Source organism: Mycteria americana, chromosome 19 (genome assembly GCF_035582795.1).
Source record: "Mycteria americana isolate JAX WOST 10 ecotype Jacksonville Zoo and Gardens chromosome 19, USCA_MyAme_1.0, whole genome shotgun sequence".
Taxonomy (NCBI): domain Eukaryota; kingdom Metazoa; phylum Chordata; class Aves; order Ciconiiformes; family Ciconiidae; genus Mycteria; species Mycteria americana.
Window position 1 is genome coordinate 7,450,974 of NC_134383.1, and position 25,031 is coordinate 7,476,004.

The 25,031-nt window shown below is 51.7% G+C and overlaps 1 protein-coding gene across 2 annotated transcripts in view; it reads left to right on the plus strand.

Annotated features, from left to right (window-relative positions):
* The first annotated feature begins 275 nt into the window (after positions 1–275).
* The window catches only part of ETS1 (ETS proto-oncogene 1, transcription factor), a 48,681-nt gene continuing 23,925 nt past the window's right edge, over positions 276–25,031 (plus strand). Inside the window, exons 1-2 of one of the 2 annotated variants that reach the window (XM_075520967.1) lie at positions 276–646; positions 24,272–24,391. In XM_075520967.1, coding sequence (XP_075377082.1) covers positions 577–646; positions 24,272–24,391 — 190 coding nt within the window. In that variant the 5' untranslated portion in view covers positions 276–576. Of the gene's footprint in view, positions 647–14,217; positions 14,237–24,271; positions 24,392–25,031 lie in introns of those variants that run through there. The other variant, XM_075520968.1, reaches the window with a different exon arrangement.

Below are 25,031 nucleotides of genomic sequence, written 5' to 3' on the forward strand. Positions count from 1 at the left end.
CAAGCGGAGGTTGTGGCGGAGGCGCAGCAGCCCCCAACTTTGTGCTGGATGCGCTGAGACCCCCCTCCATCACCCCCTACCCCCCCATCAATCACCCCGCATCCTCCATCCCCCCGGACTTCTCGCCTTCCCGGCCCGCGCCGCTCCTCCGGACCCCGGGGCAGCGCCGGCTCCGCTCCCCGCGGCGCCGGGTGCCGGGGCCGCCTCCGGGGCGGGGGCAGGCGGGTCCCTCCCCGCCCCTGTCACCGCTCGGGGCCGGCCCAGCGCCCTCCCCTCGGCGGCTCAGCCCGGGCCGGGGCGGCGGCGGCGGGGGACGGGCGAGGCGGAGCGGAGCGGAGCGGCAGCGAGGGAGTCGCGGAAGGGGCGGCGGAGGAGCGGAGCGGGAGAGAGGAGCGAGGGAGCGCGGAAGGAAGGAGAGAGGAGGAGGAAGAGGAGAAGGAGGAGGAGGAGGAGGCAGGCAGGCAGGCGCCCGGCCGCCGCTGCCCCGGGCGCCCCGCTCCGCGCACGGCGGGGCTCAGCAGCCGCCGCCGCCGCCCCCCGGTCCCGGCGCGACGCCCCCGCGGCGCTGCCCCAGCCATGAAGGCGGCGGTGGACCTGACCATCATCAAGACGGAGAAGGTGGACATCGAGCTCTTCCCGTCCCCCGGTAAGCGCCCTGCCCTCCCTTCCCCTTCCCCGTCCCGTCCCGTTCCCCCCCCCCCCCGGGGAGCCCTGTGGATCCCTTCTCCCCCTTTTTCGCAGCGAGGGCGGTGGCGGGGAAATATCTGCCCGGTGAGGCTTTGAGGATTGGGTGTTTTGTTTTGGTTTTTTTGGGGGGGTGTCTTTGGGAAGGGAAAATGAAACGCACCCCCCAAGTTGCAGCGGAGCGGCGCCGCCGCCCGGCCCCGCGCTCCCCCGGCTCTGCCCCGCGGCACCGCTGGGGGAAGGCGAACTTGCTTTCCGAGCAGTTTTAAGACTTTCCACCCCTCCACCCCCCCTTCCCTTAAAAAACAACCCGCCGCCCCTCCAGCCTCCTTTTCTCATGCTTCTGGCATCCTTGCGGGGATGTAGGCAAGCACCTCTGGCTGGGAGGCAGGAGAGATGCACTCGGATGGTTTGGTTTTTTTTCCTTTTTTACGAGCTCCCCAGGGCACCCCTACCCTTTTCCGAGTGGGTGAGCCACGCCGGGGCTGGCAGCCCTGCCCAGGCTCCTTATCTGGGATGTACGTTCCCCCCATCCCTCGCTGGAACTGTCTTGTGTGGTCCAAGCACTCCTGGTATTTGGGAAACAAAACTCCAGCGGTACCTGCTCTGGATTTACCACGTTTAAACCAGGAAAGCCCGCTGCTTTGATCCCCCCCCCGCCCTCCCCCCGAGCTGGAGCAATGGGTGGAGGAAGGGTGCAGGAGCTATCAGGGAAGATAGCAACATATTATTGAATCGAGGCGTGTGGGGTTTTTTTTCTTGTTATACCGATAAGTTTAGCTGCTGCTGGCTGTGGTTAACACTAATAGTTGAGCCTTTACCATAATAAGGGCTGTTGTTCACATACTGATGTCTTCTGACTGCCTGCTGACACCAGACGCTCAACTGATTTCTGCCTTGCTCAGCCGAGGTAGAGGATGGGGCTTGGAGGGCCTGCAGGGAAAAAAAACTTCTCTTTTTGGGTACAAGGGAGGGTGAAATGAATCTTGTTGCTTCATCTCTCCCTGCTGTAATTCCCACTGCGCTGAAGTGGAGGTTTGCTGGATTTTGTGCAGTGCCGGTGCGCCGAAGAAAATCAAATTAAAGATAGCATTGTTCGTTTCTTTGCTGGTTAGCAAGTTTCTAGGAAACCCAGAAAGGGGGCTCAACTCCTGCCAGGCAATCTGATTTCAGGCTGCATGCGGGAAATAAAATGACAGCTGACTGCTGGAGTGCAAGGGAGGCCGGAGCGGCGCAGGGGTTGGTGCTCAGACTTAAAATAGATGCTTGTGTAGGATCAGCTTGTCTGCAGAGAGCTCCAGTAAGTCAGCACAAGCCTGGGGGATCTGCCACCGATGGGCTACTCGGTGTCTGATGCAGGGAGAGTGTCTTTCGCATGATCCATCTTCCTTCTCTACCTGCATGTAGAGAGGACCCCATCTCTGGTTATAGCTGTTTCGGTGCTCTGTGCCTCTGACAGCAAGGCTGAGCCTGGCTTTGAGGTGTGGGCTCTGAAGGGCCAGGCTTCAAAATGCAATGGGGACGCTGAGGATGATTTTGCAAAGCACCTATACAGGTTAAATGAGAGGCTCTGGTGGGGTTGAGGACCTGTTCATACCTATTTCCTAAAGCTTTGGTTAAAAGAACATTTATTGGAGACTCTTCATGTGCTTCAGGTTGTGATGGCAGTCTGCTTGCAGGGGAAGAACATGGGCTAGGAAGAAACACCTGGTCCATTGGGGCAGGGCTAGGAGGATGTGGGGTTTATTCTTCAGTTCAGATCAAAGTATCTGTTTAAATTTACACATCTCCTGGCATGGATGAGAGCATGTTACAGAGGCGCCTGTGTTGTTTAGGTGTTTGATCATTGGATCAATGTAATTGCCTTGTGCCTAAAGTGAGGACTCGGTGTTTCGCGCTGCCTTAAGTTAATTTTCTTCTCTCCATAAAGCTCTTTTGCAGCTTATGTCAGCAAGCAATTTTTAGACTTGACCCAAAGTTTAAACTTTGGCAGGAAGAGTGTTGAAAAACAAAAACCAAAAAGGTAGAAAAGAGCTGACTCCCTATCGACTTCAGCTGCAGTCGCTTCTGTTTTGGTGGCTGCGCTAACACTGTGAGCCAAAAAGGTCAATGTTGTCAATTAGCTGGCTTAACCTCATTTCCCCTCTAACTTTTTAGAGAATGCTGAAGCTTTCTTGCTTGGTTGGATTGATGTTGAGAGAAGGAGTATGGATGCTGCTAGCTTATGTTTCTGGGATCCAACAATGCCATGTGTAGGGGACATAACTTTTCTCTACTCTTGTCTGTTTTGGGCTGCGTCTGAGGACTTAACTGCTCCCTGATAGCTCGTTCAGCCCTTGGTCTTGTTGCTGAATCTGCCACCAAATGTGCCCATTGCTCTTCTTTTCAAAATGGGTATCCGCCTCCCGAGAAGGAGTCCAGCCCCTTGTTCCTTTACATGCCAGCAAGCAGCAAAGCAGATTTGCTTCACGGTGTCCATAGGGTTAACCTTACGCAGGGAGAGTCGTTACAGGCATAGGTTTTCAATTGTGCAAGATGTTTAATGTGCCAGGTGCTTGATGCCCCCTAAAACTGCAGAGGTGCATTGGCCACATGGTACTGTCCCCCTCTCATTCCCCTGAAATAAAACCCTGCTCCAACCCACACATGCAGGCAGCTTCTGCGTGTAAGAGTTAGATGGGATTTGTAGTGTGTCCAAAGGGTTTAAAAATAACCTGAAAGGGATGTGAAGTTGTTCAAAGCTTCCAAAGCCAAATTCCCCCCCGCTGTTGCCAGCAAGAATGTGTGAGTGAGATGAGTAGGTCAGGAGCCAAAAAACCACTGTGGTGGGCTTCTCCTTTAATATACAAGTTGTATGTGTGTGGGTTTTCATTGTAAGAATCTGATAGAGTAGATCGTCACTTCTAATTGCAGATGTATGACTGATCCACCACTGGGTTGGTGGGACTTAGTTTACCGGCTTTTTTTCAGTTAAAAACTCAAACCATGCGAAAATGAACCCTAACAGAAACTTAGCCTTGCAACTGGTAAACGCTGCACTCCGCAAATCAATTTATTTCCTCCAGTTCTGCAAAGCTCTGTTTGCTCCTTGTGGTCAGAGTTAAAAACAGCTCCACAACCCTTGCTGGGACTCCCAGGTACTGAGAGATAATGACATTTCTTGCTCATGAAGCTGCTGACTTGCTGTCCCCGAGGTGTCCCACAAGGTACAGTAGAAGGGCAATGATGGCAGGTGGTGATGCTGGACATCACAGGTGAGGCAAAGATGCGGGGCTCCCCGTCCTCCTGCATCCACTCCCTCTCTTGCTTCCTTTCTCTGGAGGTGGGTTGCGGGCACGGTGGCGGACTAGTTCCTACCTGGCATGAAAAGAGGAATTCGTATGTGCACATGCAGCATAGAAATCCTGACTGATGGGGGACGGAAGGACCCCATGCATTTCTACGCTTCCCATGTGTACCCTAAGGACAGCTGGGAGACAGACGCATTGTTTCCACTGTGCGTGGGTGGCATCCCAGGGGTGTATTTTTATCTGGCAAGAGCCGTTCCCTCTGTTTAGGGTCAGGGCTGAAGCAAGATTTCTCCTGCTGTGGTTGCTGCGGGGTACAGGGAAGCAGACAGCCTCTATGCAGCGTATATTTGGATGTAGGACCTGCCTGAATCGCTGCTTCCCCTTCCCGTAGCCAGGTCAATCTTTTCTTTTTGTTCTTTGCTTTCACTTTCAATGCAGGCAAATAAGGGAGTTTGCATTTAAAGCGTGTCTTCTGGCAAACGCACACCCTCCTTGCAGTGCCTTGCTGCAGGGAAATGGCAAAGTGCTTTATGAGTCTGAATGTGTCTTCATTAGGATGGGATCCTTCATCCTCCCTCTATCTTGTCTAGGGAGGGCAAGTTTCCAACCATACATTCGTTCCCAGGTCTTTGTATACGTGCACAGAGTAGGGTCACAGCTGGATCAGCCCGTTCAAGGGGAGTCAATTTGCTGAGCTGGTTGGGGATGAGAATAGTGCACAGGGACTTGGAACATCTTCTCTTCCAAAAAGGAAGGTTTGATCCTGCGTTATTCTTGCACAGCACTCGGACTTCAGGTTGGTCCTTACAGCTGTGTCAGCTGCTGAGTGACTCAGTTTCCCTGCTGCTAAGATATCGGTCTTGTTGGTGGCTTGCATGATCACGTTGTCGCAAGCGGGATGAAACACAGCAGCAAAACACCAGCGTTTCCCTCTCTGCTTCGAGGTGTCCTCTGTCCTTTCCTCCGCATCAGTTGCAGTGGAAGAGCATTTACCTGTCCTCGCCGGGATGGGCTGCGCGCGCACAAAATGCCAGAGTGTTTGCCTGGAAGCCCAGCAAAGCCTGGGGAAAGGAAACAAGTGAAAGGTGAAGTGATTTCAGGGGTGCAGAGAATTGCATCCGGCATCTCTCTGAATGCGTTTGCTTTCTGCATTAACAGCAAAGGTGAGAGCTCAGCTTTGGCTGTGGATTGCTCTGTGTGGGCATGAATCATCAGCCAACAAGGGCGAGACTCTCATAAATTGAGGGCTTTGGGCTCCTCTGGCATTTTCGATGCTGATTGCCTGTGGAGGAGGTGAGAATTTGAACTGAAAAAGAGCAATTATCTTTCTATGCACTCACAAAATGCCCATCACTGTGGTATCCAGCTAGGATGGGGGAATGATAGTTTCCCGGGAGGGAGGGGACTGTCTGCACCTGGCTGCCACCAGCTTCAACTTTTTTAGTGTCAACTTCTGTCTGCTTAAGGGACGAAGAGGTGGAAAGAAGGCAACTCCATAGACCTTTCCTTCAGGGATACACCGACTAAAGTGCATCCCTGACTACAGCATTTTTAACCTGGGTACAGGGAATGAGATTTCCAGGAAAAAGGAGCAAAGCCCCATTCCTTCCGCTTTTTCATCATAAACTCCCCAAAGCATGTAACAACTGCGTGATTACAGTGTAGTTACACGAACAGGCCGCTAATTTGCCGTGTAATTATGGCATGCCATGCTTTGATAGGCCTTATAAAATGAAGGGATAACACAGTCTCATGCTGGAATGCTGCACTCGAGCTCTCCAAAGTAAGCTGACAAGCACACTGTATGCCATCCCGCTTTCCCAAATCCATAGCAGATTGCTGGCAGGCCGGCAGCAAGTAGCTGGGAGCGTGCATTGCTCTCCGGCGGGACTGTGGCATAGTGAAGTTTTACCAGGGAACCGGCTTTTGAGTGAAAAAGCAGCGACTGCATCCTCCTGGATGGATCCCTGCTGCGTGGCTGAGCTGGGGGGGCAGTGGGAACCAGGTGTAGGAAAACAGCGGCGCGGAGGTTGTCCTGTGGTTAGACTTTGGGATTACAGTTTGATGCTGGAGGTGGAATGGAAGGTGGCTTGGTGTTCTTCACCAGTTGCTCTTTCAGTGAGAGCAGATACATCTCAGGCACTCGGGGAAGAGGTAGATGTGAGTAAGACCAGACTTTTGTCTGAATATGGTTTAGGGATGTAAACTTGCAAATGTGTGATCCAGAATGGCTGTTTTCAGTTGTGGTACCGATATCAGATGGGATTTTGGGGAAGAAAGGGTCTTTTCCTTTTTGCACTGTCAGCTGCTCCTTGCATGGGCACAAGGCGAGCAAATTACATGACTTAGGAGAGCAAGTGTCATTGCTGTCCCTGGAATGGATCCAAAGGATGGAGCTGCTGGCATCTTCCAGGCTTACAAATTTTCCTCGGGGAAAGACCTGTGCTTGGTAGGATGGTGCCAGGGGACTAATTGAAGTGAAGAAGGAGGGGATGATCTGCCTTACTTGAGCATTAAAATGCCCCTGGAGCCAGGCACTGACTCTTCGTTGCACTGTGAGGCTGGGGGATCCCCACGGAAACTGGGGTCTTCCTTATGGGTGCAGAATTGTGCCTCTGTAGGTCGAGACGTGACTCCCCAGGTCTCCCTTCTTGGCTGCGAGTCGCGGGCCAGTTTGCAGCTTGTCCAAATCAGCATAGCTCCACTGAAGCCAGGGATATATGCTCTGATCCAGCGTAAAGCCTCATCACTGCAGAAGCCAGTGGGACAAATCTGTAGCTGATATAAACCGTACAGCTGTCTCGCAGCCAAAAATTGGGCCTGCATCCCCCCCCCCCTTTTTTTAACCCACGACATGGTTAGGCATCTCAACTCTTTTGTTCCTCTTCTGTGACTAAGCTGCTCGCTGCCTGTGTTTCTTTTTTTTCCCCTTCATTGTATAGTTTATAATCTTCCAACTAGATACAGAAAAAAATTTGTTTGCAGCGCTGGCCAAGAAGGCTCTGGTTTCCCTGGCGCTGGGCCATGCTTACATCTCCAGTCAAAATACTGCTGGTTAAACAATAAATATTTATTGATTCTCCTTACAGGCTCCTACATTTTTCCCAGGTGCAGTGGAATTTGAGGGGGGCCACTTGAGTCCTGCTGATCACAAAATTGTGAGATGGCTCCGGAGATAACATCTCTCTAGTGGTCTCAGATGCGAAGGTGACCCTTGCAAAGCTGGGTTCAGTCCTACTGTATGGCCCCTCACATCCAGCCTATAGATCTGCTCTTTTCTGTCCATCCCAGCTTCCTCAGGTTTGAGGATTTGTGCCTGTGGCTTCTGCAGGCTTTGGTGGTAATTATGTGAAAATGTGCAAATCTGCAAGTCGCCTTACCTGCCTGAATATCTCCTTGAACGTAAGAGGGATTCACATCCTGGGGGGGATACATACTTCGATGTCAGGTCCAGAGAGGTGGCAAGGAAAAAAAAAAAAAATCAGGGTGGTTTCAGTTTGTAATTTGGTTAAAAGGCTCAGCCTTCGTATCTAGATTGTAGGCACCCGCCGGATCCGAAAGCGTGTAACATTAACAGGCTGCAAATGTTTGCATGCAAAGCCTGAGCTTCTGCAAGGCTGTGTGTGCTTAGATGAAGGCAAAGCTCTTGGCGCTTGCATTCAAAAGTGCTCTAAGTTGTTCTGTTCCCTTCTCCAATGTGGTGGGTGGCTCAGAGTAACTTTTGGCTTATTTAGCCCCGGATGGGGGCAAACCCAGAGCTCTCCACCATTGCTCACCTCTTTCTGAACTGTGAGACGAAACTGCACATTTTTGTGTTGAGGGGTTGGTTTTTTTTTTCCACTCATCTGGCAAAAATCTGAGACCTGGTTTGCTCTTCTGTCCCATGAACAGCATCATGTCATTGGGGCAATATCTGTATGTCCAGGACTGAGCAGGCAATACATTTTTTTTTTTTTTTCCCCCCTATCACCTCCCCTGGTCTTGCTGACCACGCACGATTTTTTGACGTGTCTCAACTTGCTGTCGATGTCTACCTCCCTCCGTCCAGCACTGCACAGGTGGACCTGTTGTTTGCAAGGAGCCAGGATGCTGTGCTGGTGCAGCTTGGTTGTTCAGTCATGCCTCTGGTTCCTGTAGCCACACAGCCTGTGGATAAATATAACCTGCCACAAAAATATTACAAATGCAAGGAAGAAATAGCAACTTTCTTTCCCAGAGAGGAAAATCCCCTCGTTTCTGTGGTTCCCTCTGGTTTGAGAATGAGAGTTGAAGATCAGAAGTCACTGTGAGCCCTCAGCTATTTGCTGTGTGCTGGTGGCAGCCCCCGTTGTGGATTGGGATGTGCAAAGTCGCAGGGCTCTGTCTGGGCCTGAGCTAGTCGGGCTCTGGGGCTGTAATTCCCATCCCCATCATCTCGCAGCTGGTGCTGGACACAGCAACAATCCCCTGTTCTAGCAATCCTCTGCTTTCCAGGCTTTTTGCTCCTGTTAAACCTTTCCTATAAAGCCAGAAGAGGCAGAGACCTCCATCTCACCTGGCTGGTGCAGAAAACCCAGCATTATTCAGATTGCAACGAGTGTCCGGTGGGCTAAGCTGTGCCAGCTCAGCATCCCCCAGCACCCTGGGTGGGTTTACAGGGGGGATTGCTCTCCTGTAGGACGTGGCTGTGCTCCAGGCAGGCGTAGGAGACCTTCCCTGCTGAAGACCGTGTTGCTGGGGTGGCTGTGGAGCTGCAGGCTGGCTCCTAACCCCAGCTAAGCGTTCAGAGCTTGTTAATGAATGAAATGCATTTTCTTACACGGAGGGGATTTTAAATTGGCTCCACATGGATTATGTACGTTGTCGCACTTTCCCGGAGGGTGATGGCATGAGTAGGAATGTGGGTTTGATGAAAGAAGCCAGACACTGAGTCAAAAGTGGAGCGGCTCCCCCCGCGCTCCCCTCCCCGTGCCCCCTCTCCCCCCCATCTCATTTCAAATATTTGACGTGATTCCAAGGCATTCTTCAGATGGCTGGTGGGGAGCACAGGAGAAGCCAGCCAGTGGGACTTTGCTTTTTTTAAAATGCAGCATGCTTTTGGGGCCTCTGACCCCAAAAGATGTTGAAGAAAGGCTTGATGAGACCTGGTTTTAGGGGAAACTGAGGCACAGTGCCCCCATTACACTGCAGCGAGGGATGTGGGAGCATCCCCAGTTGCATGCCTCAGGTCTTCCTCTACTTGCAGTATTTAGGTTTTCTTATGGTCTGTGTTAAGCCGTACTGCACCTCTCTGGCTCCTCCACAGCACCAGGCAGGCCAGGACCCATCTGCCACTTGGGATTTCCAGTTTGGGTGTACTGGTTGACTCTGATTTGGGCTGGGAGAGACGGGGAGGGGAATGGCTCAGCCTTGCATCCCTCCAGGAACCAAGTGTCTTGCACAGCAGGATGAGGGTTGCGTGTCCTCGTGGTGGCTGGAATCCTGGGCTAGGATTTCCACTAGGATGCTGCCTCTCCTGGGATGTTCTTGGAGGTCTCTGGATGAAAACTGCTGACTAAGGGAAAGCTGCCGCTGATGCTGCAGCCAGTAGACCCCAGAAACTGGAAGCGCTTTGGGGTTTGTTTTCTGTTGATTCCCCCCAACCCCGTCAGCACCATCTATCACAATAATCAAAATGTGGCTTTTTGACCCACATGAAAGTTTTTTTCTTTCATAGGTGTCTGCATGTGTTTGTGCAAAACCACTTAATTTTGGTCAGTGTTCTGGAAGCAGCAAGGCGGGCTTTTTTTTTTATCTTTTAGTTTTGAGAAATTGTTTACCGAAACCTGAACCATCAGAAGAAACAACTTGCAAAAGCTGAGTACTCCTGGCTTTTTCCACTGGAAAATTAAAAAAAGATGTAGTGGAACACGTGAAATTAGGGTCTTTTTCTTTTTTTACACATTATTGTTAGAAGCGGTTTTAAAATGCAATGCCAAGTGCTTTCTCTTTTAAAATGCTCAAGGCATGTTACCCAACCGCTCCATCTCTCCAGACTGCTTCGTGAGGTCAGTAAATTCAATTCCTCCTTGTTTGCAGCCAGAGGTGGGGAAAAACTTGTTTACTCAATCCCCAGCATCAGCCGCAGGCGGCAGATGAGTCCGGCAGGTTGGTAGCAGCATCGTGGCTCTCCATCCCATACCCCAACCCTGAGGCGTTTCCCGGACCCGTCCTTTTGAAGGGATGCGAAGAAATTTGGGCTTGATGTCAGAGGGCTGTCCCTGGTTCTGGGAGGCCCAATGCCGCTGCGGCGCTGGGAAAGTTTCGGTTTCCAACGTCAGCAGTGGCGTTTCGGAGCTGTCACGGTAGCTGTGGCCCGGCGGGGTGGTTAGTCGCTGGGGCTGGTTTCCATCCCTTTAAGCGGCTCCAGATTTGAAGCTGGCTCTAAAGCTTGCAACTTGAAAGGCCCCGGCCGTGCGCCTGTTTTGCCTTCGAGCTGGATAACTCTCGCGCGTTCCTGCTTTCAAACAGCCGGGCCCTGAGCAGCCGGGGCCATATGGATCCTATAGAGTGACCTGGCAGCCCCTCGGACCGGTATAACGTCAACAGGGTGAGGAGGGAGCAGGGGGCTGCCCCTGCTCTGAGCTGGTCCCGGGCTGGACCAGCCCTCTCGCCGCTAGCCCAAGCTGTTTGGCATGTTCAGGCTGTGATCGAGGGCTGCTGCCTCTTCCTTGGCTTCCCTGGGAGTTTGCTGGCTGCCGGTCCTAAGCACTCATTGAAAGCCAGAGTTAGGCTTTAAAAAAATTTAAAATAAATTAAAAAAAAAAAAAAAAGGAAGAAGAGGAGAAAAAACCCACAGGAAAAGAAGGAAAGCAAAGGGGAGGGATAGTGTGCCTTTAAGCAGCTGTGCGCCAGCGTGTGTAACTGCGCTCGCTAATCTGGTGACTAATTTGGTGCGTTGCAAAGCAGCAGCCAAGCCGGCTGCCAAGCCAGGCTGTGTCCCCGGCCGAAGGCTCAAGGAGTCATCGGGTCCCCTCCCTCCTTTCATCCCGTGCCCCGCCAGGGCGCCGGTCCCCCCCCAGCTGCCCATGGCAATTCATTTACTCATCTGGAGGGCACAGCCCCGGCGGTCTCTTGACTCAGCAGTCCGGGGCCGATGGGAGCCGCGGGAGCAAATTCCAGGCAAGAAGTAATCTCATGACTTGTCTCGGAAAAGATTACTCCAAAAAGATCCCCTTACGGTCATGGAGCGCTTTGTGCCTGCCCCTCCGGCAGAGCCCTGACGAGGTTCCCGATTTCCCAACCTCGGGGAGCTGGGGCAGTCAGCCAAGGCAGCCCGGGGGGACTCGTTGGACCTTTCTCCGTTGGAAAAAGAAGGATGGATTCAGAGATGGGAGTGGCATGGGAGCCCCAAAGCTGGTGCCTGTCCCCCCCCCCCGGGGCACATGGTTGTGGGGAGCTGGAGCTGGCTTGCCAGGGCAGGGAGCCCAGAGCTTGGGGTTGTGTTGATTTTTAGGTCATCCTCCTTTTTCTTCCCCCACTTCCCAGGGAGGGGTTTAAACCCTTCCTTTGCCCCCAGGCAGTTTTGGTTCTTCCATCAGTGTTTTTGCTTAGACACCAGCATTACCTTCAGCGGGACTGGTACCGTGGATGACTTACGAATCGTATTTAGGCTTTTTTTGCCTCTTGGCTTTTTTTCATCCTACGTGTCTCTCTCGCCCTGGCCTTTTTTCCCCATCCGCTCCCCATCCAGTCACTTGAGTCCCATCCCCTTCTGAAGGCACTTTGGGAGGTCTGGTCCCATGCCCAGTGCTGGGGATGGGGTGGGATTAGACCAGGTTGGGAATCGAGTATCTTTGCAAACCTGCATTTTTCTTGGAGGAAGGCTGGCCCTGTGGGCAGGCAGGGCTGCTGAGCTGACAGCTCTTGTACCTCCTTCTCGACTGGGATAAAGGCTCGGGAGCACACAGCTCCTGGGGCTGTGACCACAGGGACATGGGTGCCTGTGGGTGTCCTGCCTCCCTGGAAGGGTGCCTGTCCACTGCAGCGGCCATGCTGCCTTTTGAGATGAAGATGTCTGGGGAGAGGAGCCAGCCTGTGGCTCCCGCTCCCCACATACTTACGGTTTCATCCCAGCCCCTAAGTAGCAGGAGCTTGGGGCTGGGCTGCCAAGGGCAGCGGGGAGGCTCGCACCCCCGAGCCACCTATCCAGGGCCCTGCCGAAGATCCTCCAAGCTTGTTACGGTCGGTGGAGGATTCCCAGAGTTTCTGGCAAGGGCTCCCTGCTCCTGAGTCGCCAAATGACACCCCCTCCACCCCCTCCTCCATTTACATCTCCTCCTAATAGCCTCTTGGCCTGAGCAGCCGAATTCAATCAGCCCTTTCACCATCTGCTCCCAGGCACTTCTGCTGGGGAAGGCTCGGGGCCAGAGAGGCTGTAATTCCTTAATAGCTTCCGGATGCTGTGCGCGGGGTGGATGCGAGGGCTGCGAGTGTCTCAGCCTCTCTCCCCCAAACCTTCCCTGAGGTTTCCAAGCTTGGGCTTCCTCTGGGCAAATCCGAGCACCTCCAGCCGCTCTGATTTATCCCTGCCCGCCCTTTGCTCTCCCGTCTCTCCGGGCTGAGGCCAATAGGTGACATAATCCCCGTCCCGAACAACCCTTGGCTCTGGGATGGGGATGACTGAAGCTGATGGGGCAACCCAGTTCATCCTTGGCCGCCTTCCTCAGCTCACTCCCACCTTCTTCATCTTCCCAGGGCTTTGTTTGGCCCAATCTCTGCACTGGTCCCTTCCCCGGTGGGAAGTTTCCTAGAAGTTGGAGCTGGAAAAGACAACCTTCCTGGGGTCGTTTGGGAAAACCCTTGCTCTCCTGCATGGGGATGCTTGATAACCTGGAGGTTGCATGGTGTAGCCTGGAAGGGGCAAAGCCCAGGAGCTCTGTGCTCGCCCAGGGATGGAGGAGGCTTGATCTCAGGGCTCTTCAGCTGCCTGCTGTCCTTGGAAAAATCCTCTTGTTCACCTTTGTTTCCTTGTCTGCTTAAAAATAATAATACCAGGAGAATCATTCCTGGGATGTTGTGAAATGAAATTGGTTTGGCACTGGTGTTTCTGAGGCACTGCCTCTGGCGTGGGCCAGAGAGTTTTGGTTCCCAGGTTTCTCCCAGGGCCCTTTCTGGCCTCCACTACTGCAGGAGTTGAGCAGCTTGGTTCACTCTCTGGGGACAGGAGACAGGGAGGTGAAACAGTGTTGGCTGGCAGGCAGCATCCAGGGATGGCCTTGTCCCCTCCTGGCCCCAAGGCCGATGTGAAGCTGACCCTTGTTCGCCTTGCCCCAGCGATACCTTTGCTTGCATGACTTTCAGTCCAGCCAGCAAAATCCTCCCCGGTTTGTGGCTGCTGGGGTCATCTGCTGCTGTGTAAAGCACGCCTGTCTCAGGGCTGGTGGGTGGAAACATTCAATATGCGATGGGTGTAGAGCGCGTGTGGCTCTCGTCCGTGGGCTGGAACATGGATGATACTCGCAGAGGTGTCATTTGGTGGCATTAGTGGAGTCACAACCCTGAGGGGTGCCTGGGGAGCTGAGGAGATGGGGCTGGCTCAGGCAGCAAAGCAAAGAGAGCAGGTCCTTTGCTTTGAGCATCTTTTGCCTCTTCTGTTTACTCCCCTCCTGTTAAATGATGCTGCACTGAGGGATGCAGCTAGTATAGGAAAGATGCTTGGAGTGTGCAGTGAACATTGCGAGCTCCTTTGGTTTAGATTTCAGCTGCAGGGGGCTGTTGTGTGTATTTGTGAGCCACAGAGAGGGAGGAAGGGTACCTTCAGAGAGGAGGCATCAAGGTACTTGCAAGTGGAAGTCTTCAGTGGCAGTAAATCCAGTGATGCAAAGAAGTAAATCCATATCTAGCGCAGGGGGAATTAGAGGTATGTGGATCGTTACGCTACCTGCCATGTCTTGGCAGCTGGTAGCAGAGTTGACTATTTGCTCTAAAGAGTTATAAATAATTTTGTTTAAAATGATTGATTATCCTTGGTCTAATATTATTTAGTCAGAGCAAACAGTGCTGAGATTTACCAGCCGCGCTCTGACCTCCCAACCCTGATCTGTTTGCAAAAAGCCTGTGCAATTATTTGTTTGATTTCAAAGCTAAATACCCTAATCTCTCCTCTTCTCCTTTGGTAACTGCAAAGACAACTGGACAGCTTGGCCTGATAAGGGAGGACAGACCTGGAGTCCTTGTGTGCGGTGGCAGATCCCTGGGCAGAAAGGGACGAGATGGTGAGATGGGGACCTGATGGTCACCAGGTGAGGACAGGCTAAAGCTCTTGGGCTTCTTCTCCTCCTCCGCACGTACTCGCCTTGCTCATCGAGTGCTGCCTGCGCTTCCTGGGCAGAGCCGAAACACTCCCTGCTGTATGGAAAAAAAAAAAAAAAAAGATACTATCGAAAGCCTAATATTGGAAGAAGGGCTTTCTCTGGGTAAGGCAGCGGCAGTGATCCCTCTGCAATCCATGGGGGATGTGATACGCTGCAACTTGCACCCTCCCATTGAGCAATCGGCCGCGTTTTTTCTGCCGGGTTAGCTGTACGTCTGGCTGGCATTGCCCTGAAGGGAAGGGTTGGCCAGGAAGGCTGCGGAGGTGGGGGTGGGATGGGCGGCAGGAATCTGCAGCTGCAGAGCGATGTGGTAAGCTTCGCCCCCGTACCCTGCTGCCCTGGGGCAGCGTGCGTGCTCGGGAGGTGACCCAGAGCTGCCGAGCCTCCCTTCCTCGTCATCGGCTCGATCCCTTCTGCATCACTGCCTTCGTGCTCTCTGCATCGTGTGGAGATGTCCTGGGCTTGAGGAATGCCGTAGGCATATCCGTGGGCACCTTCCATGCGTGACCGATAGGCACTTTTATTCTATGGACACCACCAATGTGTCTCCACAGCAGGTCTGCCCCTTCCAGCTTTAACAAACATTCTTGGTTTATGAATAAGAGAGATGGTGAGTGGAGGAGAGCGACTTTGATGTGGAGGGAGATATTTTGGGGGTTGAACATCGTCCTAGCCTGAAGGCACTTCAGACTGTGTCCTGCCATGTGGTACCCTCGTGTCTGGCATGACGTGGCATTGACTCAGCCTGGAGGCAAGGGCTGAGGCAAGGGCTAAGGCAAGGACACAGAAAGATCAGCTTATGCAGAACTTGGGCTGAAAAATCAAGTGAAGGTTGGGGAATTCCTTGGGACGGATGGATTGGAGGTGTTTGGCTGAGCGTCTGCATGTCTAATCCCTTCCTGAGGCAAGGATAATTGAGGCTCCTTTTTAGGACCAGTGGGCTTCCAGCAGCAGGGACATCTGTGGAGTCCGTCTACATCAGAAGTGTGTCGTATCATGGTGATGGGCAGCAAAAATAATTGTTTTTTTCATTCTGGGCACGGAGTCATTTCACATGGCCGTGGATACGCAATGAAACCATCCCGAGCTGTGAGGTCATGTGTAGCTGCTTACAAAATGTGTTGGCATGGCGCATTCTTCAGGTGTGTTTGAGCCGACTTAGAGGGGTTGGGATCTCTCTGTGGGGTGATGAAAGAGCTCAACATGAGTGAAGGTTCCTTGGCCCTTTTCCCTACTGCCAGGGGACAGCCCTGCCAAGAGATCTCAGCCTTCCCTTTTCACACTTCCGATCCTGACAGCGTCTTCCTCACACAATGTACTGCTGATTAACCTCAACCCGGCCTTGCAAAATCTCTGCTCTCCCTCGTCTGGGAGACTATCACGTGTGGTTTGGCAGCCCCATCCTTCCCCAGCACAAGCAGCTGGAGGCGTTGGAGCTGAATTCCTATTGCGTATCTGTCCATATCCTTGGATGATGAAGGAGAGGGAGATTAATATCTGGAGGAGAGAGTGAGGGCTTGTTTGGATAGAGAAATGCTCAATCCAAACTGCTTGGGTATGATTACAGTAGTACCTTGATAGCATCCCATGTGTGCTTTTGCAGCCCAGGGTAAATCTATGTCAGGGTACTGGGATGCATCCTTCTCTTGGGACAAATCCTCCAGTTGCATCACTTCTTCATCGAAGATGCCAGAAATGGCATTATCAGCCAGAGATTTGAGGTGAGAACAGCAGAAGTCCTGGTTTTAACCTGGCTGGAAAGAAATGTATGCTCTCGCGGATGGTGGGAAGCGCTGGGTGTGGATGACTTGGACCACTGTCTCCTCCGCGGACTGCCAGAGCCCAGCCGTGGGTTTGCTTTCGGAGGGCTCAGGCCGTGCTCTTGCGGCTGTGGAAACCTCCAGGGCGGTGAAGCCAGCACGGCTGGCCTTGCCGGGCTCCCAGCCCAGCCCGAAGAGAGCGAGGAATTTCAAGAGGCTTCTGGTCCCAGGCGTGAGCCATTTGAATACCTCGGGCACCCTTCCAAGAAGCAAATGAATATCTAGTTGTTTGTTCGGTGGGGATCACTGGGTTTTTGTAGTTTTTTTTTCTTTTTGTCTCATTGCTGTTAAGCAATTTGAGCTTCACTACTGGGACTCGGGGTGTGAGGAGCCGGGTTTTAGCCGCTTGTTTGCAGAGGAGCACCTCCCGGCGCTGGAGCACTGATGCGGGGCAGCTGACATGGGCATGACCTGGACTTGCTATTTACACTTGACCTCCTTTCAGTCAGGGCTGGGTGTCCATTACAGGCTTTGCTGAGCCCACCCCGTGCTCCCATTAGTGCATGTGTGCCTGTGCATGGGGATTAGAGCTCTTTAGCAGCATGGTTAGCGGGGATTAGAGCGAATTATCACAGGGGAAGTATGTCTCGTAGGTTTGCACGAGGCAGGGAGTGTCCTCCCAGCCCTGCTAAGGAAGGATCGGAGTCAAACAAGCCTGAAAGTGGGATGCTAATCCTATCTTTGGAGGGGATGCCCTGGTTCGTGTGATGTTTGTTCGGGAGAGGGAGGGTGAAGGGTGATGAGGGCCTGACCGCTGCAAGAAGAGGCTTCGACTCCTGAGCAGGCGTGGTTTGGGCACGTGGAGGTTGTTCCTCGCTGCCTCTGCGTTGGCTGCAGCCTCCTGGTCTGGCTATCTCCAGAGCACTGACCTGTGAGCTCAGCCTTTGCATGGGTTTTGCATGGGTTTAATTAACCCCGCACTCTGCCATCAGGCCAGCGGGTTCAGAAAAGGCTTGTGCAAGTTTTTAATTGCCATGCTGTTAAATTTAAAATGACAGAAGCTGTTTCGAAGCTGATTCACTAGTGTTTGCCTTTGGGGGGGGGGGCTTCTGTTGGGTTAATGGCGGTGCTGGAGCTAAACTGCGCTGGCCTCGTAGCACAGGCCTAACCTCTGCCGTTGCTTCATCTTGATGGAAAAATCTTTTTGCTGACTGCCTCGCATAGTTTTGACGAGTGTTGTTAAACCGTGGTCACGTTCCCCAACCTCAGAGGTGGCTGCATCTCCCCGGTGCTTGCTTTTATCCATCTGTGCTCCTTCCAGCAGCAGAGATGGGGAGGACAGAGCAAATTCCTCCACCGAGGCAAGCCCCGCTTCGAATTGCTGCAGGAAGATGAACTGTAGGTCCTGTCCCTGCCTGCTGAGGCTGGGGAAACTTTCCTGTAATTGCAGTGAGCGTTGACTCAAGCTCTGCGGTTTTGCTTAGCTTCGGTCCAGGGGTTTCTCTAGCACATCTTTCCCTCCTCTCCCCCACAAAAGCTAGGGAGGACCGAGCGAGCTGACCACCAGGCTGCTGTTCCCCTGCGAGCTCCTGGGACTGCAGGGGATGCCACTTTCCCAGGATCTCCGTCCAACACCCACATTATAAAGCTGGGGGAGAGAGAGAGAGGGAGCGGAAAGGAGCCTGAATGAGGGCAGCAGGCAGGCTCGGAGGGCGAAGCCTGCGACTTTGATAGCATCGGGATAGTGGGTGAAGCATCCTTTCACCTGCCGGTGCTGCTGCCTGGCTCCTCACCAGCTGCAAGATACCCAGAGCCAAAGCAAACCCTCACTCACCTTTTGGTTGCTCTGTATCCAGTTTTCCTCGTGGGCTCCCCTGAGCATTCTCTTCTAGCAAGCTTGCACCCATGCAAGGGTGTCTCCATTTTACAGAGGGGTGAAGCAATTTACCCCAAAGCCCGAGACCGAGCAGAGCATCCTGACATCTCACCCTCACCTTAACCTTTCCCCTTCCTCGCTCCCTGTGATGCTCTAAGTAGAGTCCAAACTTGGAAGAAATGCTTTTATCTGCATTTAGGGAAGACAGTTTTCAGGCCCTTTATTTAGGGGAAGAGCTCGCCCCCATGACACACCACATCTCCATAAGAAAGCTGCTGAATGCCGGAAGAAAGCCGGCTTTGTTGTGCTTTTTGCAGCGCTAAGCAGTGTGGGCTTTCGGTTTCCTCTCTTGTTTTTTCTCTTGAAGCCCAGCTTTCATCTCAGAGTATTTATTTTTCACTGCTTGAAGGACAAAAAAAAAAAAAAAGACTTATTTTTCTTTTTCTTTTTTTTTTTTAATAGAAATATATTTATTTTAAATTAAAATAGCAAATGTCTGTGCCTTTTGTGCCATTCCTTGCAGAGGGAAGCAGGGCCGGGTCTCTGGCAAGTTGCTGCAGGAAGGGGAATCAAATCTCCCCTCTGTACTGCCTGGTCCTCTGCCTCTCTCCCCCTGTCCTGTCCCCACATCCCCAGCAAATGCCTCTCCCAGTGCTCACCCCTTCTCCCCATCCATCCTTGCTTCCTGGTTTTCCCTCTGTTCCCTTTTTTCCAGCTCTCTGTCCTGCTTTCCCTTTTCCGCCCCTGAATTTCGCTACCCTTTCGGTCTGAGGAGCCCTAATTGGAACAGGCCGGCTCCTCTCCTGCTTCCTGCGTGGGAGTGAGAGGCAGCGCTTGTGAAAACAGTTCAAAAGTGCAGACAAATTTTTGCCTAATCCTGCCTAAATAACAGGGGGCTCAGCCAGGGTTATTTGCCCGGGCGTCTCTGCTCCAAAGCAGGGGGCACCTGGGAAAGTCAAAGCTGCCCCGGGGGGAGTGGAGGTGCCTGGTGGTGGTGGTGGAAACCTGAGATGGGGAGATGGTGTCTCCGCGGTGCCCAGGCTGCTTCATCGGGGAGCGTGGGAAGGGTCTCAGCTCCCGGCCCCCCTCTCCCCAGCCTCCTCTTATCCTGAGAAAGGTTTCTCTGCTGCTGAACCCTGCCAGCTGGGGGATGTTGGGAAATCTGTGTTTCAGCTTCCCCCATCCCTAACTCTGCTCTAGTTTTGGTCCTTGTGAAGGCTGGGATAGAGGGGGCTTGGCATGGCGGGGGGATGAGCTCGGGCATCGTCGGGCTTGGTGTGGGCTGGAGATGGGGAGTCTTGGGGCGTGGTGGTCATGGGCTCACTGTGGGCGCATGGGAAGAGGGTAGGAGAGCAAATCCTTGTCGCTCCTTGCAGAGTCTCTGAGAAACTCCTCCTGCTCCATCGCAGACACCCAGTGGTGGGGGGACATCCTGGACCACGGACACCTTGAGGTGGGGCAGCACTGGTGGCTGTCACGCATGGGGGCTCAGAGGAGGATCTCAGCCAGCTCAGGGCTCAAGGACTGAGGTCTTTGAGGGAGATAGGCACAAATTCATGCAGCCCTTGGATGCGCAGTCCCTGAGAGATGAATTTTCTTGAATTCATCTTGAATTTTCTTTAATTTTCTCTGCAAATGATCTGGTTTGAAACCAACACGCATCTTCTCCCAAACTTGTCCCCATGCCTCTTTAAGCCACCAAAAGGCCTGAAATCCTCATGATATCAGCATGCTGTGGGGTTAGTCTCAGGCTTGGGAAGGGGAGAATGAGGAGGCTGGGCAGGGAGCGGGCTTTTACCTGAGACAACAGTGCGTTGGGTTCCTGACCTTGGTGTCCATCCATCAGAGCAAGGGCAGGAGGAGGCCGCTGGGTCAGCTGGCTCCACTCTGACCCGCCGTACATCCATTTACACGCAGGCTTCTGGGTAAAATAGCGGGGACCAGACAAGGACACACTGGGGCTTTTGATGGGAAAAAAAGTGAGTGGCCGAGGGGAGCTTTAAAGAGGCATTGACCCCGAGTGGAAACTCGGGTGAAAAATGACTTTGCTCCCATCCTCCTGCTCAGAGCATCTTTTTTTCCGTTACTGCCATTTATTTTGCTTATGCAATCAGATGCTAATGCTTTGGCGTGCAGCGGAGTTGCTTGCATTTTAAGGTCAAAATCCCTGAAGTTTGTAAATTGTAGTCCTTTAAAAAGATCAGATACGTAGAAATAGTTTATACATGCGGAGCCTGGTGAGAGCAGAGTGGGAATTTGGCTGGGAGATGAATTCGGCGATCTTGGCCTCTTTGTCCGTTTGCTGGCGTGTTTTCGCCCAGGTTCTACGTCTGTTGGTGCAACACCTAGCACAAGTGGGGCAGCAGGTTTTGGGCAGATCCCCCTTAGCCTAAAACCCATATAGGCGTGCAGCGCTGTCTCTCGGCAATGTCAGAGTTGTTATTATCCTCTTGCCTTTCTGAAGTCCTGTCCCCAGGGGTGTCAGGGAGCTGGAAGAAAAATAGAGGTCGGGTTTTGAGAAGCCTTCAGGTCTCAAACAGAGCCCCCAGATCCCTCCTTGCTTTGGAAAGCTGCAGCCAGATGAATAGATGTCCCTCTCTGCCTTCCCACCGTGCAAGGCAAATTACTTATCTCTGCTCTACAGATGCTGGTGACATAATTTTCCAGAGTGACTGCAACTCCTGTTAGTATTTAAAAATCAAACCATAACACCCCGCCTGGTCTCCCAGGAGGAAAATCAAATGCAGTTCCCTGTCAGTGCAGCGGCAGCAAGAGGAGGACATGGCATCTAGGCAGCAAACTGCACGTGGCAGCCGTGTCGATGAGGCTTTAATGGGCGTCATAAAACGATACAGCAAACCGAGTCTGGGATGCAACGCCGTGGTCGCCTGGCCCCTGCTGCTGCGCTTGCTTTTCGGATTAAAACCCTGAAATTTCTAAACTGATCTTAGGTGTAACAGCTGGCTTTGGTGCTGGCTAATGCTCCTTCCCATACGTTTCTTCTGAGCTTGTGTGTGTGCACACATGCATGCGTGTGTGTACTTTGTGGACACAAAAGGAGACATTTTATTTGTGTAAGATTTGATTAAAATCTTGGAAACAGGTTTCAGATGGCAGTGAAAGCTGAAACCGGGGGAGCTAAGCCCGCGTTGCTTTTGTTACCGAAATTCTGCTTGGCTCTGACCTTTAGGCATCCCAAACTGAAGGCGAAGGACTTGTCTGCGGGCGCTGGAGGACATCATCAGGACTCGATTCTCCTCCCTGGGAAGTTAACTCCCCTGCACCTAGCAAAGTTGCATCAGGCAGAGCTGGGTAAAGCCCATCGTGCTCCCCGGACACGCAGGGATTAACAAAGAAAATGATATTTAAGTAAATTCAGTATCTCAAAACCAGCAGAGGCAGAATTTAGATTAAAAACTGTCCATCCCCGCCGTCTCTTTCAGATCACACGGCTAAGATTTGTCCACAAACACGTATGCAGAGCTTTACAAGCACGTTTAGTTTTACACATGTGAGCTTTTCTATAGATGTGGGACACTGCTGACTAAAATAAGGCTTCTGCAAGCGTTTGCAGGCTTGGGGCTTTTTGGCTGTTTTGTCTTCTGAAGAAATTTTAACTACTAGCCACCGTCTAACAGGAAAAAAGTAGATGATGTTTCAATCCTAAATCTGCCGAGTACAACGTATTTTGAAGGAGAAGCCTTGAAATGCATGTTTTGGTTTATTTTGGTGTTTAAATAGAAACCCTCCTCTGGCACTTCGCTTTTTACATATTTTTTTTTTTAAATTTGAAAATAAACTGTTTGCTTCTCCGATGACCTCTCCCTGGGAATCACTTTTAAGTCTTCCCTGTTTTGACGTGTTGTTTGTGCAAAGCTCAGTGTTCACCTTACTAAACCGAAACCTTATCCCCCACTACTGAAAAATTGATTCGCGGGGTATGTGCAAACCCAACCCCATGAATCCTGCAGGAGAAAACAGGGGGGATCAGTGATAGGTGCTTACTTGTATTGCTGAGATAAAAATACAGTTTTGCACGCACCTCACCTTGCCTTGCTGTTCTTCGTGGCTTGCCTAAGGAGGTCATCTCTGCACAGGTTTTTGCGAGTGATTCAGTGTAAAAATTGGGGTTAGAAATGTTTTCTTAGCCTAAGTCTGACTCATCTTCCCATAGCACCCGGGAGCAGTGAACTGCCGTTTAACCAGCCGGTGGAGGGGAGCGGATTCCTGGGTGGTCCCTGTAACCACAGAGCACAGAAAGCAAAGCATTAAAATGTAACATGAGGATGAAGGGAAAGGGGCACTGAACCACTTTCTCCCAGTGTTATCTCAAAGCAGCAGATGGAGAACAGAGATAGCGAGGGTGGCTGCTCATTTTTCTGTGCCCTCTCCAGCCAAATCCAGTAAATAATGAAGTGTAATTTGCCAAACAGCCTTTGAATGTATTATTTGCTTTCGAAGGTCCCGATACTTCCACTGTGGCAGGGAATCCTTGATTTATGTGGTGGGCTTAGGGGGAGGAATCGGGTCCCAAGAGGCTCAGTGGCGGGGATTTTACTAGTCCTACCTGAGCAAAGAGTCGTTAGAGGGAGCTGCAAATAGAGGGGGTGATTTTGCATGTCTTTTACTTGGGGACAATAGGTTGAAGGTGCGAAGATGGAGACAGAAAAGTGGTTCAGTTTGGTTTGGCGGTGGAATTGCATTTGGTGCATCCAGCTGATGATTTGGGGATGCTTTGTAGCATGGTCAACCTCACCCTGTGCTGCAGAGCTGCACGTGGGGGCTTATTGACCCAACCCCCAGATTCCCACTTGCAAAAAAAACCCCAACATTGTGTTGTTTGGACTTTAAATGATGCCTGCGAGTTTGGCTGTGGAGGACTTGAGTAGAGCTGGAAGCCCAGACTGGGCCAGACTGGAAAGCAGCGTTATTGCACTGGGCTGCCCGTGCTCGGCAGCTGCAGCGCTGTCTCCAGCCCTGACTCGCTGTTGCATTAGGGATGCACTCAACGCTGCTTGAAACAAACACTCGCCACCATTTTGCAGGTATAATGGCTTATTAAATCAGAGCTTAAATTAATTTAGGGTGACGATAAGCCGAGGTGGCTGGGATTTCCACAAAACAGAGAATTCTTTGACTTTTGATGTCTACATCCAGACATTCGTGAAAACACCAAAAGAGCTTGAGCATGTTGTCCTTTTTCCACTGAGAACAGTTTTCATTGAAAAATTTCCAATAGCCTACAGTGCTAAACCAGCCTCAGGTGGAAGATTGACATATGAGACCAATAAAGTTCAGTCGTTGGAGGTGGTGGTTGTATGAGGCTTTCCTTCTCTGTGAAAGATGTTTTTCAGGAATGCTTAAAATATATGAAAAAGAGCCAAACCTTTATTCAGATTGAGGAGTTTTGTGTTTTGTTTTGTTTTTGTTTTTCAAACAGTTGCTTTTATTTATGAAACCCTTTGCCTACAAATATCTGCGTCCTTCCAAATAAATTAGAAAAAGAAAAAAAGAAAGGAAGAGCTTTGCTTCTCATCAGGACTTAGTCCAAGGCATGGCTCTTGGCTTGGCCCCGCGCTCTCCCATGGGGGCGGCTGAGCATTGTTCAGTGACTCACCCCGAATCGCGTCGCTCCGTGCTATGGGCTGCGCATGATGTAACTGTGCTAACGTGGGATTTTCCAGCTCTTTGTTTTCCCTCCCTTCTCGAATGGGTTTTCTGCTGGTTCTTCATCCTGCCTCAGCCTGCTGTCAGCTTACTTTTTCCAGGATTGCCCGTGATTCTTTAAAATTAATTTTTTTCCTCTTGTTTTTCTTTGGACTGGGATGGCCAGAGGTGGAGCGGTAATTCAGAGATGCTTTTCTCCCTGCTTTCTTGTTCACCTTGGTGTAGGACTCTACCTGCATTGGTGTCTGGAGCTGCTCGGCTATCTTCCAGGCTCCAGGTGCCGCCGGGGGTGATGAAGCCCAGCAGGCTGATGTCTGTAGTGGTCTTTGATATCACCGTCGAATTTCCAGTAGCATATTCATGGTTGACTGGTAGGGAGACCATGTGCACCGTGTAACCTGCCTTACCAGACATGGCTTGTCTATGCTCTTTAAGCACAGGCTTACTATAAGCACACTTATTTTTCTTGTATTTAAGAAGTCTGCTCATGGACTTGCAGGGTATAGATTTATAGGTCTGGGTGTGAAAATTTCAGAACAAAAAAGTGAAATGGATTGCTCTGTTTTTCTGACAATTCAATGTCCACTGTGTTACGAGGACTTCTGTCGTCTTTTCCAGTCTCATGTCCTTATGGCCATTTTTCTCTCCTTCTTCTTTCAGATATGGAATGTGCGGATGTGCCTTTATTAACTCCCAGCAGCAAAGAAATGATGTCTCAGGCATTGAAAGCCACCTTCAGCGGCTTCGCAAAAGAGCAGCAGCGGCTGGGAATCCCCAAAGGTAAGACATGGCTTCCCAGTGAGCAGCCGTGGCAGACACAGAGATTGTGTCCTCCTGCCAGGATGCCCTTCTCCACATCTGCCATCTCTTTTGTTGATTCTCCTCAGGTAGTATTGCCTTGTTTCTTGGCAGCTTTAGCTGGAAAAATCTGGACATACAGGCAAAGCCTTTCAGTACCACTTGCAAACTACACCTGTCTAACAGATTGTGCCTGTCTGTCCTGCTAACCGCTGCTGCATGACTGCTCTTGCAGCTTTGGGGACCTGCTCCTTTGGAGGCAGCTCCAGGACTTCTCTTTGCAAGTCCTCTCCACTATACGGAGAAGCAGCAGGGAGCCTTTACCAGAGGCTGATGACAGGGAGAAAACACGGGAAATAGAGAAAGGGATGGGGGAAAGGGTCAGAGGACTGGTGGAATTGTTAAAAGTCCCAAACAAATCCAAAACTTGTTCCTTGTATGAAATTTGTCTGCAAATATGACTGATCCAAACTGTAGGTATGGTGCTCCCCCACCACGTTTTACCCGTGTGCCAATGGACTGCCAGCCTCTATGGGATGAGGCTGTGCAAGTACTTATCCACTGGGATAGCTGTAGCACCGTTTGTGTCCTGTTTTCCTGGGGAAATGGCTTGTGGTTGCTC